This window comes from Malus domestica, chromosome 10 (assembly GCF_042453785.1).
Source record: "Malus domestica chromosome 10, GDT2T_hap1".
Lineage (NCBI taxonomy): Eukaryota > Viridiplantae > Streptophyta > Magnoliopsida > Rosales > Rosaceae > Malus > Malus domestica.
In genome coordinates, this window is record NC_091670.1 from 9,122,747 (window position 1) to 9,137,508 (window position 14,762).

General features: G+C 41.1%; 1 protein-coding gene across 1 annotated transcript; it reads right to left on the reverse strand.

The window, feature by feature from the left end:
* Nucleotides 1-5,277: 5,277 nt before the first annotated feature.
* LOC103412081 (bifunctional phosphatase IMPL2, chloroplastic) lies at nt 5,278-14,636 on the reverse strand. The gene is made up of 9 exons (XM_029109562.2): nt 14,183-14,636; nt 13,642-13,720; nt 7,780-7,874; nt 7,645-7,694; nt 7,064-7,188; nt 6,802-6,868; nt 6,245-6,334; nt 5,752-5,863; nt 5,278-5,612 (listed from the first exon to the last, which is right to left on the reverse strand). The coding sequence occupies exons 1-9, from the start codon at nt 14,499-14,501 to the stop codon at nt 5,542-5,544; spliced, it is 1,008 nt and encodes a 335-aa protein (XP_028965395.1). The 5' UTR covers nt 14,502-14,636; the 3' UTR covers nt 5,278-5,541.
* Nucleotides 14,637-14,762: the final 126 nt, after the last annotated feature.

Sequence of the window (14,762 nt, forward strand, 5' to 3'; positions counted from 1 at the left end):
TATTGCACTCAACAAAGTTGGTCTGCCTGAGGCCTGTTGTGACACAACCATTTAGTGCTCTTCAGTTGGTTACCATATACAAACCCAACATATCGCATCTGCGCGTTTTTGGTTGTGCGGTATATGTGCCAATCTCGCCCGCCCTTACGTACAAAAATAGGGCCTCAACGATCAATGAGAATCTATGTCGAATATGATTCTCATTCGATTATTTGTTACTTAGAACCTTTGACAGGCGATCTGTTTACCACTTGTTTCGTGGATTGTCACTTTTATGAGATATTCTTCTCCTCGTTAGGGAGAGATAAGAACGTCAGCGTTCCTGAAAAACAACGCGAATTATCGTGGACGACTCCTACTTTGTCTCATTTAGATCCATGCACCGCTCAATCTGAAACTGAAGTGCATCGCATATTAGATCTCCAAAGCATAGCTTAGAGCATGTCAGATGCTTTCACCGATCCAACGCGTGTGACAAGATCACATATTCCAGTTGCGAATACGCCTGCAAAGATGGATGTACCAAATGTATGACGGACTGCCCTCCTGGAGGCCCGGGACGCCAATTCTGGTAATCCATGTACATTAACGGCTCGCCAATCATCTGCCCCTACACAAAAGTGTGGCAGACCCCTTAGTTCAAAGGATTCACACCTCCGGAAAAGGAAAACCACAGCACAAGGTCCTAAAAAGTTTATCGTGAATCCGACTATCGCTTACTCATTTTATCCAACTCATGAGGAAAATCTAGATTATGGAAGCGTTCTTGAAGAGAAGAATCCTCCTCTCGAGAATCGTGAGATTTCAGTCTATTATGCTAGCTTAGATGATGTGTGGTGTAGAAATGAGATGATTGTCGATGATGCATTAACATATACAGTAGTTACCGATATCATGTTTAGCGATGACATTGAACCGCGTCCCATTGCTGAATGTCGACGTAGAACTGATTGGTCAAACTGGAAACAAGCAATCCAAGTTGAACTTGATTCGCTTGCGAAACATAAGATGTTTGGACCTGTAACTTCTACTCCTCCACATGTGAAGCTCGTTGGCTACAAGTGGGTTTTCGTTTGGAAGCGTAATAAGAAGAACGAAATTTTATGTTACAAAGCTCATCTTGTTGCACAAGGCTTCTCACAACACCCCAGGATTGACTATGACGAAACTTACTCACCCGTTATGGATGTGATTACTTTTCACTACCTTATCAGTTTGGTAATTTTTGAAAAACTGGATATGCAGCTGATGGACGTAGTAACCGCGTATCTTTATGGGGATCTTGATATGGAAATTTATATGAAAGTTCCCGAAGGACTTACATTGACTGGTTCAAATATTTCCAAATCCTGGAACACGCTCTCAATTCAGCTGAGGCATTCACTTTACGGTTTGAAACAATCCGAAGAATGTGGTATAATGATAGGAGCATATTTATACGACTTTGTTATCTTATTTCCTTGCATTTTCTTAGTTAATTTCCATTTATTTTGGTAATTTATGTTATTTTCGTATTATTGTATGTCTAATTGGTAAAGATGACAATAAATGGCTAAATGGAGCAATTTGGAGTAGTTTTGGACTTGGATTGGATAACATGCGTGTGGAGCAATAGGGTTGGACGTTTTTGGTGTTTAACATGTGCTAAATATGTGCTAAAATATGGAGGAATCAAATTTGGAAGCTTGGAAGACAAGGAAAGATATAATCTTATCCAACCTTGCCCAGACTTATATTATCTTATCTAGACTTATCTTATCTTATCCAGTTTACCTTATCCAAACATTATCCTACTTTATCCAACATTATCTCATATTATCTTAAGCTGCAAAATGAGTCCTTATCCTATTCTAAATACTTCCCATCTGATTATAGGAGTCCTAATGCATTCAAACACCCTAATCCTTTTTCTCCTTGGTGTCTGCCGAACCCTACCCTATATATATGTATTTCTGCGGCAACAATTGGGGGGAGAAGGCTTGTGCCGCATGCCTTATTCAAAGTCTGTGCCTCAACCTGCAAGGATTAGAGAAGAACGAGTGTGCCGCATATTGCATTTAACCATTGGAGATTTTCAAAGTTCTTTCTATCCTTGTTTAGTTTCAATGTTTATTTTAGATTGCTTTTCAATTATGATGAACATGTGTAGCTAAGTTTCTTTTTAGCTAGAGGTGAATTCGAAGCCATGATCATTTTATATAAATTGATTGCATCCAGTTATTGTTTCATAAAACATGAATGCGATTTACTTGTCTGGTTTATAGAGAACTTATTCTTGTATGTTTATTAAGGATGCATACTTAGTTTGCATGCAGGGATTTGATGCTAGAATATAAGGGAATTTCACCTAATCGTTATGAACTTATATTTGCAAGTAGTAAAAGTCACTAGTCATGACTGAGTTAAGTAAATCCATGGCAGGAGTATCATGTTTTTGATAGTTACGAATGCCTTGTCAATACTTATGATTTTCACAGAACTTAATGACCTTTGATATGTGTCTCTATCATGCTTTTCATAGTTAGGGAACTTGAGAAGGATAATTTGGTTGCGTCGCTGAGTCAAATTCAATGAACTTAGGAAAATTTGAGAGTTAATTAATGTTGTTCACAATTAATTTGGGGCATTGTCATTCATGGTTTATAGAAAGAATAACTGGAAATCGATTTATGTGCACATGTTTCATGTGTGGAGAAGAATCCTCTAGCTAGCTAGCTTTTCACCCACATTCCCTTTACAACTCAATTTGTTTGCTACTATTTACTTTATTTTTGTTAAAATTCGTCCAAAAACCCCCTCAGTTTTTATTTTGTGTTAGTCTAGCATAGTTTTTAGTTTTAAGTTTAATTTTTGTTGATTAGTATCTATTCTAATCCTCGGAATAGAACGATCCCTACTTACTCATACTACGATTACATAATTTATAGGGTTTAATTTGTGTGTTATTTTCTACCACATCATATAACCGTCTGAGTGAGTATTTGACTAGTTGGGGATATGTGAACAACGAACTGTGCCCTTGTGTGTTCATTAAGAAGTCACATTCCGGATTTGCGATTGTTGCAGTGTATGTAGATGACATGAATCTTATCGAAACTTCTGAAGAGCTTGCGAGAACTGCCGCACACCTGAAGTCAGAATTTGAGATGAAAGATCTAGGTAAGACTCGATACTATCTCGGTCTCGAGATAGAGCATTGTTCAGATGGAATCCTAGTACATCAATCAAAGTACACCCAGAAGGTGTTGTGCCGCTTTAATGAGGATAAAGTGAAGCCTTCGAGTACTCCTATGGTCGTTCGATCGTTAGATGCAAAACAAGATCCTTTTCGTCCGAAGGAGGATGATGAAGAGATTTTGGAGCTTGAAGTTCCTTTTCTAAGTGCAATAGGCGCTTAATTGTATTTAGCTTAATGCACTAGACCCAACATCTCTTTCGTTGTTAATCTTTTGGCAAGATACAGTAATGCACCTACATGCAGACACTAAACTGGCATGAAAAACATATTCCGCTACCTTAAGGGTACTAGGGATTTGGGCTTGTTCTATCCTTACGAATCCTCGAGTGATGCCGCACCCTATGGTCCTCAAGTTGATTCTCGCCTTGTTGGTTATGCCGATCCAGGATACTTATCTGATCCACACAAGGCGCATTCTCAAATGGGTTATGTCTTTACCGTTGGAGGCATCACAATCTCTTGAAGGTCAACTAAACAAACCTTAGTTGCAACTTCGTCTAACCATGCTGAAATTATTGCCTTACATGAAGCAACTTGGGAATGCTTTTGGTTGAGAGCAGTAGTGGGCCATATTCGAAGCTCCTGCAATCTTTATCCCATCGTTAATGTCCCGACGACAATCTTTGAAGACAACGCAGCTTGCATCGAGCATCTCAAGAAGGGTTACATCAAAGGAGACAACACCAAGCACATTGAGCCAAAGTTTTTCTTTTCGCATCAACAACAAAAGCATCAGAAGCTTGAAGTCACGCAAATCCATTCACAAGACAATCTGGCCGACCTCTTCACCAAATCATTGCCCGAAGACGACGTTTCAGAAGCTTGTTCAAGGAATTGGTATGCGTAAACTTTGAGTTGTAACTTTGCTATTTCTCTCTGGAATTGTGTCAAACTCAGGGGGAGTATCCTGAAAATACTTGCTTGATCTTAATGTACTTTTTTTCCCTACGATTACAAGCATTTTTCCCACTAGATTTTTGCTACCTAACTAGGTTTTAACGAGGCATCCACCTTGGGCTGGTCATATGCCTGATGACGCCTCGTAGATGTTTCTTTTGACTTTATATTTCTCACGCATTTTTCCTTAGACTATGGATTTTGTCCCTACTCGGGTTTTCGCCATAGTCTTAGGGTTTTTTTAGTGAGACTTACTACTTATTCAAGTTCCTACCTTATTGATAATAAGCGTTGTTCCTTAGAATCAGTGCCGATGAGTCGACTTCCTCAACTTCTGCATGGTGCTAAATCTACCTTGAGAATTTACACACTCAAGGGGGAGTGTTGTAAACATTCCTAGTTTAAGTGTGATTGTGTAAATCCTAAATTAGATTTGATTCTAGTTATCCTTTTCTATTGTATCTTGTATTCCTTAGGGATGAAGGAATATCTTCTCTCCCTTACTACTATAAATAAAGGCACAATGTAGGAGGGATAACAACACACACATTCCCCTACAATTCTACAAACACATCTCTCTCTCTCTCTTCTCCTTGCGGCCGGCCACCCTTTAATCTTGTCAGATAAAATAGACCACAACAAAACCTTAATTTTTCAAATATTTCAATGAAAATTTTGATAATTTCGTAGATATTTTGAACACTGGGTATTAAAAGTAATTTTTGATTTTCGAAATTCGAATACTTTGATATGGTACACTAAAGATAGGAAATTTAGATTAAACTGCACAATAAACCAATTATAAAAATTTCGTATTGAACTCAACATGATGTTATTTATTTGAGTTTATACTAAGATCTCCCATTTACATCCCACTTAGCGCTAGGATCAAGTGGTAATTTTATCCAAGTGAAAGGTTTAGTGTCAATATATCATTAACAAAAGGATAATGCTATCGACACTCCAACAATCTCATTGTGCATTCCAAATTTTATAATAGTACCCCAACAAAAATGGTTTAAGCTTTTGTTTTTTTGTTTGGGGAAATGATAACACACATCTTTTTTTAGTCTCCTACACACCCTTGTTTACTATTATTCGTTATTTTCGTTTGATTTATTCAATTCAGTGACCAGAAATAGTGGGAGGCTTAACAAATGGAAATATTGAAAAATCCAAAAAATGAGGTCCGTCTTTGGCTCCTTTATTTTACAACAGTTTAATTGTGACCAAAATTCCAGCAAATCTTAAATCTATGGGGGAAAATCCCCTTGCTAAATGTTTTATATCGCAAGGTGAACGCAAACGCATAATGCAGCTTCTCCAGATTACGCTTTGTATTTCACTTCTTCCCCGTCGATCAATCCACCCAGCTCCTTGATGTCGTATCAGCAGAATGTAAAGATTCACTGCCATTGTAATGAATCTAGAGCTTGCTGGTGAATCTGCTTATCTCCAGCTGCCACTACATCAAAACCTGGGGAACGTACCAAATTACCGTTATCCGTTAACTCCAAGAATAAACAAATAAAATAAAACGAAGAAGCAGGAATAACCCCAATTAGGCGTGATGACATATAAATAGTCAGCGAAAGCATTGTTAGATGTTAGCATACTTGTTGCCTTCGAATTTGGAGAAGCATCCCAATAAAGCCGATGTCCCTTCCAATCTGTTATGACACCGCCAGCACCTTCTATCACAGGTATCAGTGAAAGAAAATCGTATGGCTGATAAAACAGTTGAGATTCTTGTTAGGTAAAAGCAATGAAGTCTATCTAACACTAACATCTTTCATGGATGACGAGAAATGTAACGAGATTCATGCATGGTTGCAGATTTAAAACAGCTCAATGCAAGAAAAAAGGCGTTAAAAGTGCAGAAAAGATAGACGTAGATATCACAAAGGTTATCTAACACATCATCAGAAACTACCAAGTCCCTTCTGCTTTAAATTCTCTCTCTAGTTCAACCAGAGATTTAGAATAGCTACCACTCATATCATACACCAGGCATTGCCCTTTTTAGCGGCCCAGACATTCTGAAGAGAAAAGCATATCACTTGATAAATTAGTCATATAAACAATTTAACAACGAAGAGTTCAGCTTACCTTGAGACCTGACTCAACAACAAGATCCACAAAACCAGAAGCCAGCAGGGCATAAGCATAGCAGTCACAGTCGTACAATGGCACTTTTACCTGTAGACCAGGTATGAAATACATGAGTCATTTTATTATTCGTTTTTATAAGAATTTAGATTTAGAATATTTAAGATGAAAACGTCAACCGGCAAAAATGTAAAGATGTATGAGACACTTGGGAGTTATATTTTCACATTAGGTTTCCTGATGTTTCACATACTAGGATATTCAGCTTAATATCAACTTCAGCGTAATTATGTGTTCCCAAAGTTGCTCAGGATTGAGTGAGAATGAGAAATTCACACAGATTATCCCAAACACATAGGAACTTCATAAAAAGTAAAAGATAAGGACAAAGAAAGCCTAGCACTGCCCAAATTTGCTCTCCCTTTTTTTCCCTTTGAGGTAATTCTTATTAACTGAGTCTGATTTTTAATATAGCTCATAAAACTAAAAGTGAATCCACTAATATGGCGGTACTTTTCTGTCACCTAATTTCAAAATTCTATATTTTATGAACGGACCTTATTTCTAACACGAATAAATGCTTCTTCTGCCTTTGCACTGAATAGGTGTGGGCTTGTAGTGTACCTAATCACGGGAACATGTAAAGTTATATAAGAGAAATCCTAAAACAAAAATGATAGAGAAAAGGAAAATTATAAATCCCTGGGTCACACGAATTGGATGCCATAAAGGTCTAGATACATTTTGGACATGGTTACTTTTTAAGCAACAATCATTTCGGCTATACAATAGATACTCAAAGGAAAAAAAAGAACCTACAAATAAGCCTGTGCCAGATTTGCACAAGCGCGTGTGGACACTACTTGGCCATTCAATGTAGTTTTCCTTCCACTAATCCCAACCCATCTTTCTCTTAAAACAGGCTGATCAATTATCCCAAGAATCTGGAGGAAAACAAGTATCAGTTCATGAAGTACGTACACGTAATCTTTAAGTCTGAAATAATTTATTGTGCAATTATTCAAACTCAGTGTGAAACTATTCAGTCCAGGAAACTGGGAATGAGCACTAATTTTCAGAAAAGCTATCTTCCATTCGCAAGAGATGAATAAAAAAAAAGGTCGTACCCAGTGCACAAGGCTCCCGCTTTACGCAGGGTCTGGGAGAGGTGAATGTCGGCTAGCCTTACCCCCATTTATGGAGAGGCTGCTCCCAAGTCTCGAACCCGAGACCTACCGCTCATGGGCGAAAGCACTTGCCATCGCAAGAGATGAATACCAAAGGAAAAAAAAATGTCTTTCTAGAAACGCAATCCTGCAATTACATACTAAATTTTTAAGAAAAATAACAACAAAGAAGCCAGCTCCTATTTTATGCATGCTGTAGCAGACGATTCTTACTGGTTTGCCCCGATGTAGCAGAGCAATGAGAGTACCAAACACAGGTTTTCCTGGAAAAAAAATACAGATTTTACTAGAGAAAACATTTAAGGTCATAAGACCCATAAATATGATCTTCCTTTAAAAGAAACATACCAGTGATAAAGCTCTTTGTCCCGTCTATTGGATCTAAAACCCAAACATAATCTGCAAACTTCTCATTGCATCTCCACCCATTCTCTTCTCCATAACTGCAATGAAAACTCTATCATATCTTCACCGACAGCACAAAATATAAATATTCATGATTTTACATACAAATTTAACATTGAGATGAACCAAATCTTCTTTTATGTTCCATTGGGTTTGAAGAAAATAGTCAAGAGTCATACAAAACAACCACCAAGCCTTATCCCACTCAGTGGGTCGGCTTTATGAATCCTAGAACGCCACTGTGCTTAGTTTTGCTCCAAGTACTCCATAGATTTTCTAAGAGTCATGCGAGAGTGGTAGAGAATAAAAAAGCTAAATGATGCCTAAACTCGTCAATTGAATTAAACTACTTATCATAGCTTAAGTGAAACTTGTCATGTTCAATTCTATAAATGGAAACACCAACAACAACAACAACAACAAAGCCTTTTCCCACTAAGTGGGGTCGGCTATATGAATCCTAGAACGCCATTGCGCTCATTTGTGTCATGTCCTCCGTTAGATCCAAGTACTCAAGTCTTTTCTTAGGGTCTCTTCCAAAGTTTTCCTAGGTCTTCCTCTACTCCTTCGGCCCCGAACCTCTGTCCCGTAGTCACATTTTCGAACCGGAGCGTCAGTAGGCCTTCTTTGCACATGTCCAAACCACCGGGACCGATTTTCTCTCATATTTCCTTCAATTTTGGCTACTCCTACTTTACCTCGGATATCCTAATTCTCAATCTTATCCTTTCTCGTGTGCCCATACATCCCACGAAACATCCTCATCTCCGCTACACCCATTTTGTGTACGTTGATGCTTCACCGCCCAACATTTTGTGCCATACAACATCGCTGGCCTTATTGCCGTCCTATAAAATTTTCCCTTGAGCTTCAGTGGCCTACGACGGTCACACAACACGCCGGATGCACTCTTACACTTCATCCATCCAGCTTGTATTCTATGGTTGAGATCTCCATCTAATTCTCCGTTCTCTTGCAAGATAGATCCTAGGTAGCGAAAACGGTCACTTTTTGTGATCTTCGCTAGATTGCTCCGGTCATTAGTGTGGATAAGTATATAAATGGATAGAGATAGGAAAGCAAACACAAGATGTACGTGGTTCACCCAGATTGGCTACGTCCACGGAATAGAGGAGTTCTCATTAATTGTGAAGGGTTTACACAAGTACATAGGTTCAAGCTCTCCTTTAGTGAGTACAAGTGAATGATTTAGTCCAAATGACATTAGGAAAAATTGTGGGAGAATGATCTCGTAGCCACGAAACTTCTGAGTACCGGAGTGTGGTATCGTCTTGACTTGCCTTATCTGTCTCATAGGTAGATGTGGCATCTTCTCTGGAAGTACTCTTCCTCCATCCAGGGGTGGTATCTGTAACTGGTGGAGATGCACAAGGTAATGTATCAATTTCACTTGAAGCTTACTTGTAGTTTCATGCTTGGTCAAGCGAGATACAAACCATGTAGTAGGAGTCCCCCAAGTCGCCGAGCTGGGGGATCTGCTGAAAGAGGTGACAGACAAGGTAAGCAATCAGAGCTCCGGCTGATTGTTCACATTCTCCCTATCTTGCAGGCAGCATGAAGGATAAAGAGAAGAAAAATGAGGAGAGATGATATGGGATACTTTTGCTTTTGAAGAAGTAACTTTCCACAGGCTTATTCTTGAACTGGGCTGGAGGGTTTTCTGGTTTCCTCCAGAGTATAAGGCCGACTGAAGAATTTGAGGGTCAAAACAAGTCCATCAAATCTAGAGTACGTTCGACCCTGCTGATATGGGATACTTTTGCTTTTGATAGAGTAGTGGATGTATCGGCACGTGTGCTGTTACGCTTGTCTCCACATGCTTCCTTGTATCCTTCTCACTTGCCCTATCTGTTCCTCAGGCAGATGCAGTATCTTCCCTGGAAGCATAAGATGTTGAAGATGAGTACTCGAGAGCAATGCCAGGTAAGTAATCAGGTAAGGGGTTCCAGGCAGTCAGTTCCTGGCTGGAAGCTTGATTCCAAGTGCTGACTGATTGCTCTCTTTCTCCTTGTCTTGCAGGTAAGAACAAGGCCAAAGGAAAAGACAGGGAAAAAGCATGATATGGGATACTCTTGCTTTTAACCCTGATGATATGAGATATTCTTGCTCTAGTATAGCTTGTTTACAGAAGTATTATCGGGGGAAAAAAAAGCTGAATATTTCGAAAGGCTTTGTTGGGAGTGCCCTCTCAGATAAGAGAAAGGGTTGAGCATTTTTGCAGGTCTGCCTGTCCGTTAGGGATGGAAGTCGACATATATAGGAGTCTCCCTAACATCAAGTAATAATGCTATTCCTTTACCCTGCTTGGTTATAGCACGGTAGTGGGAGCTGCCAGCTTAACATGTTTTAACTCTGTCAGAGCACTTTGAAAAAGTGGTTTGTGGTATCTGGAAAGCTGATGTTGCGTGTGAAGATTACAGACCTGTCGGGGGTCTGGCTCTCGAGATTTGGAGAACGATGCCTCTTCGATTTTTGAGAAAGCAATCCTGCTGGGGGTCTGGCTCTCGAGATTCGGAGAGCGGTGTCTCTTCGATTTTTGAGAAAGTAATCATGTTGGGAGTCTGGCTCTCGAGATTCGGAGGGCGGTGCCTCTTCGATTTTGGAGCAAGCAATCTTGTTGGGAGTGTTTTCTCGAATGAGAGTAAAGGTTAGGCATGTTTGCTAGTCTACCTTGCCACGAAGCACAGAGGTTGACACACAAGGACTTTCCAATTATCCAGCAGTGGTACTGTTCCTTTACCCTCTCTTCGATTTTGAGAAAGTAATCATGTTGGGAGTCTGGCTCTCGAGATTCGGAAGGCGGTGCCTCTTCGATTTTGGAGCAAGCAATCTTGTTGGGAGTGTTTTCTCGAATGTGAGTAAAGGTTGGGCATGTTTGCTAGTCTACCTTGCCACGAAGCACAAAGGTTGACACACAGGGACTTTCCAATTATCCAGCAGTGGTACTGTTCCTTTACCCTCTCTTCGATTTTTGAGAAAGTAATCATGTTGGGAGTTTGGCTCTCGAGATTCGGAGGGCGGTGCCTCTTCGATTTTGGAGCAAGCAATCTTGTTAGGAGTGTTTTCTCGAATGTGAGTAAAGGTTGGGCATGTTTGCTAGTCTACCTTGCCACGAAGCACAGAGGTTGACACACCGGGACTTTCCAATTATCCAGCAGTGGTACTGTTCCTTTACCCTTGTGGGTAATAATATGGTAGCTAGACCTTCAAAATTTATGTGTCTAAACTTTGTTAGTGTTGTTTCTTTGCAATTCTTTTACCCTTCTTGGTCAGAGCGATGTAGTGGGAGCTGCAAGCTTCACGTGTCTCAACTTTGTCAGAGAACTTTGGCAAAGTTATCTGTGGTACCCATGAGCTACTGTTGCGTGTGGGAAGTGGGTGATTGAACAATACGATTCATGTGCTTTCTACTTCGCCAGAAATCTTCGACAGAATGCCCATAATTTCCGCAAAGCTGAGTGTGCGTGTGACAGGTGCTGACAAGGCTGGAAAAGTAGGTGCCTCTTCGATTTCTGAAATCGGCCCTCGTGGTCTCTGAGCAGCCCAGCTTTTGAGAAAGCAAGCCTCTTCGATTTCTGAGATCGGCCTTTGTGGTCTTTGAGCAGCCCAGCTTTTGAGAATCTCTGAGCAGCCCAGCTTTTGAGAAAGCAAACGCCTCTTCGATTTCTGAGCAGGCGCCTCTTCGATTTCTGAAGCTTCGTCGAGTGCAGATTTTTATAGGGGCTGACATTAAGTTCCAAAGCACACTTGAATATCCACCAGTAGAAGCTCCATTCTTGCACTTCTAAGATCTTGATTTGTCCGACCTCTTCTCTCTTCAACACCTTTGAAAATGTCTGGCCCCTCCGACCGTCGTTTTGACTTGAACCTTGTTGAAGAGGCAGCCCCGCCATCTCCAGACAACATATGGCGCCCATCCTTCGTCTCCCCTACTGGTCCTCTTACCGTTGGGGATTCCGTGATGAAGAATGATATGACCGCTGCGGTAGTGGCCAGGAACCTTCTCACTCCCAAAGATAACAGACTACTTTCCAAACGGTCTGATGAGTTGTCTGTTAAGGATTCTCTGGCTCTCAGTGTTCAGTGTGCAGGTTCTGTGTCTAATATGGCCCAACGCCTATTTGCTTGAACCCGCCAAGTTGAATCATTAGCGGCTGAAGTGATGAGTCTCAAACAAGAGATTAGAGGGCTCAAGCATGAGAATAAACAGTTGCACCGGCTCGCACATGACTATGCTACAAACATGAAGAGGAAGCTTGACCAGATGAAGGAATCTGATGGTCAGGTTTTACTTGATCATCAGAGATTTGTGGGTTTGTTCCAAAGGCATTTATTGCCTTCGTCTTCTGGGGCTGTACCGCGTAATGAAGCTCCAAATGATCAATCTCTGATGCCTCCTCCTTCTAGGGTTTTGTCCAATACTGAGGCTCCGAATGATCCCCCTCCGGTGCCTTCTCTTTCTGGGGCTCTACCGACTGCTGAGACTTCTCCTAAGCAACCTTTGTGAAGGCTCCCTCTTGTTTGTTTATTTTGACTCAAGTATATGTACATATTTGTAACTTATCGGGGATATCAATAAATAAGCTTTCCTTCATTTCAACGTATTGTGTTAAATACACCAAAGCCTTCTTCGCTAAGTTCTTTGAATTTTCTTTTGTTGAAGCTTGTATGTTGAAGCTTTGTGAGTGGAGCATATAGGTTGAGGTAGTGTTCCCTTAATTTCCCGAGTGAGGAAAACTTCTCGGTTGGAGACTTAGAAAATCCAAGTCACTGAGTGGGATCGGCTATATGAATCTTAGAACGCCATTGTGTTCTGTCCTGTGTCATGTCCTCCGTTAAATCTAAGTACTCTAAGTCTTTTCTTAGGGTCTCTTCCAAAGTTTTCCTAGGTCTTCCTCTGCCCCTTCGGCCCTGAACCTCTGTCCCATAGTCGCATCTTCTAATCGGAGCGTCAGTAGGCCTTCTTTGCACATGTCCAAACCACCGTAACCGATTTTCTCTCATCTTTCCTTCAATTTCGGCTACTCCTACTTTACCCCGGATATCCTCATTCCTAATCTTATCCTTTCTCGTGTGCCCACACATCCAACGAAGCATCCTCATCTCCGCTACACCCATTTTGTGTACGTGTTGATGCTTCACCGCCCAACATTCTGTGCCATACAGCATCGCCGGCCTTATTGCCGTCCTATAAAATTTTTCCTTGAGCTTCAGTGGCATACGGCGGTCACACAACACGCCGGATGCACTCTTCCACTTCATCCATCCAGCTTGTATTCTATGGTTGAGATCTCCATCTAATTCTCCGTTCTTTTGCAAGATAGATCCTAGGTAACGAAAACGGTCGCTCTTTGGTATTTCTTGATCTCCGATCCTCACCCCTAACTCGTTTTGGCCTCCATTTGCACTGAACTTGCACTCCATATATTCTGTCTTTGATCGGCTTAGGCGAAGACCTTTAGATTCCAACACTTCTCTCCAAAGGTTAAGCTTTGCATTTACCCCTTCCTGAGTTTCATCTATCAACACTATAAAATTCAGAAACACCAAGCTTTGCACTCCATATAAATGGAAACACCAAGCCAAAAAATTCAGAAACCAAAACAGTTAGAGATATAACACTCTAACAATATTTCCTTTCAGCTTTTTCTAGGTAAAATAACATAAATTTAGAATGTAAACCTAGAGACACAGAATTTAAGGTCCAGTTCAACTTAAGCAGTCCAGTTTCCTTGTGACCAATTGAAATTCTAGGAAAATGATCAATTCACATAGAAAACTTACATGGCATGAGAAGGAAGATTCTCTGATATAATTGAGGCCATTGCTCCCTCTGCTGTTTGATCTGCAATTGTCACAGGGCCTGCAGCAAAACAATCAAGCCGGACATCAATGACTAATAAAGTTTCCCATACTCCACACTGCACACCAATCACTTACTCTCGAAAGGACTTTCGCGGATGAACTCACTCAGCTTCATCAATTCAATTATTTTACAAACCAAACAGCTCAGAGCTAAAAACTCAGCGCTCCAATCGAAATTTTCTTTTCCTACATTTTCTCGGCAACCAAACAGACAACAACAATTGAATCCAGCATTCCTAATGTTCACTAAATTCCTCACAAATCCTCGTAGTCTCAAGTTTAGTCGTCTTACCACTTAGTACTACAGTTTCGCTTGAACCCTGAGTGTAAATATATATCGTTTTCTCTTCACTAGAAAAATATTTACCAAAATGATTCTGGCCATTTTCCGAGTCTCACAGTTAGCTTTCCGGGAAACCAAACAGAGCAGGTATGACAATACTCACTTATAGAAACTTACTGGAATCCTCTTTATCGAGAATGTCAAACTTGTGCCGGAAATATTTCCGAATAACTTCCCCGGAGGCGTCGGCAACCTTGTTGGCGACCTCAGCGAAGCGGTCGAGCTCGAAATCGTTGGGCGGGAGCGAAACGACGGGGTCTGGGAGGTCGGGGCCGGAGGCCATTGCGAGTGGGAGTCGATGACGGGAGACAGGGAGGCTAAGGAGCGAGAGCGAGTACTTGGGAGTGGAGAAACGGATGGTGAGAGTGTTGAGGATGGGAATGGGGATCGGAGGGGTTTGGGAGAAGGAGAGGGGTTTGGGAATCTGGGAGAGCATTTGGGAAGACTGATGAGGCGGGAAAGGGAGAGAAGAGACACCGATGGAGCGGTGGAGACTGAAGAAACGAGGGACTTGTGAGCGAACTCGGACAACTCCACTTCGGTTGGGGAGGAGAGAGGTGGCCCGCGGGTGGTTTTGGAGGTTTAGGGAGCGGAGGTTGACGTGTTTTGTGCACCGTTGGATTGTGAAAGGGCGGCTGGATTGCACCGGTCAATGTGGACCCACCACCACAGAATTTATGTGACATTTGTACAATAA

Excerpts from the sequence above, each read along its gene's own strand:
- LOC103412081 (XM_029109562.2), bottom strand. The coding sequence starts at position 14,501 with ATGCTCTCCCAGATTCCCAAACCCCTCTCCTTCTCCCAAACCCCTCCG. Across the intron at positions 7,695-7,779 it reads GACAAAGAGCTTTATCACTG|GAAAACCTGTGTTTGGTACT; the intron begins GTATGTTTCTTT and ends TTTTTTTTCCAG. Across the intron at positions 5,613-5,751 it reads TCCAAATTCGAAGGCAACAA|GTTTTGATGTAGTGGCAGCT; the intron begins GTATGCTAACAT and ends TACGTTCCCCAG.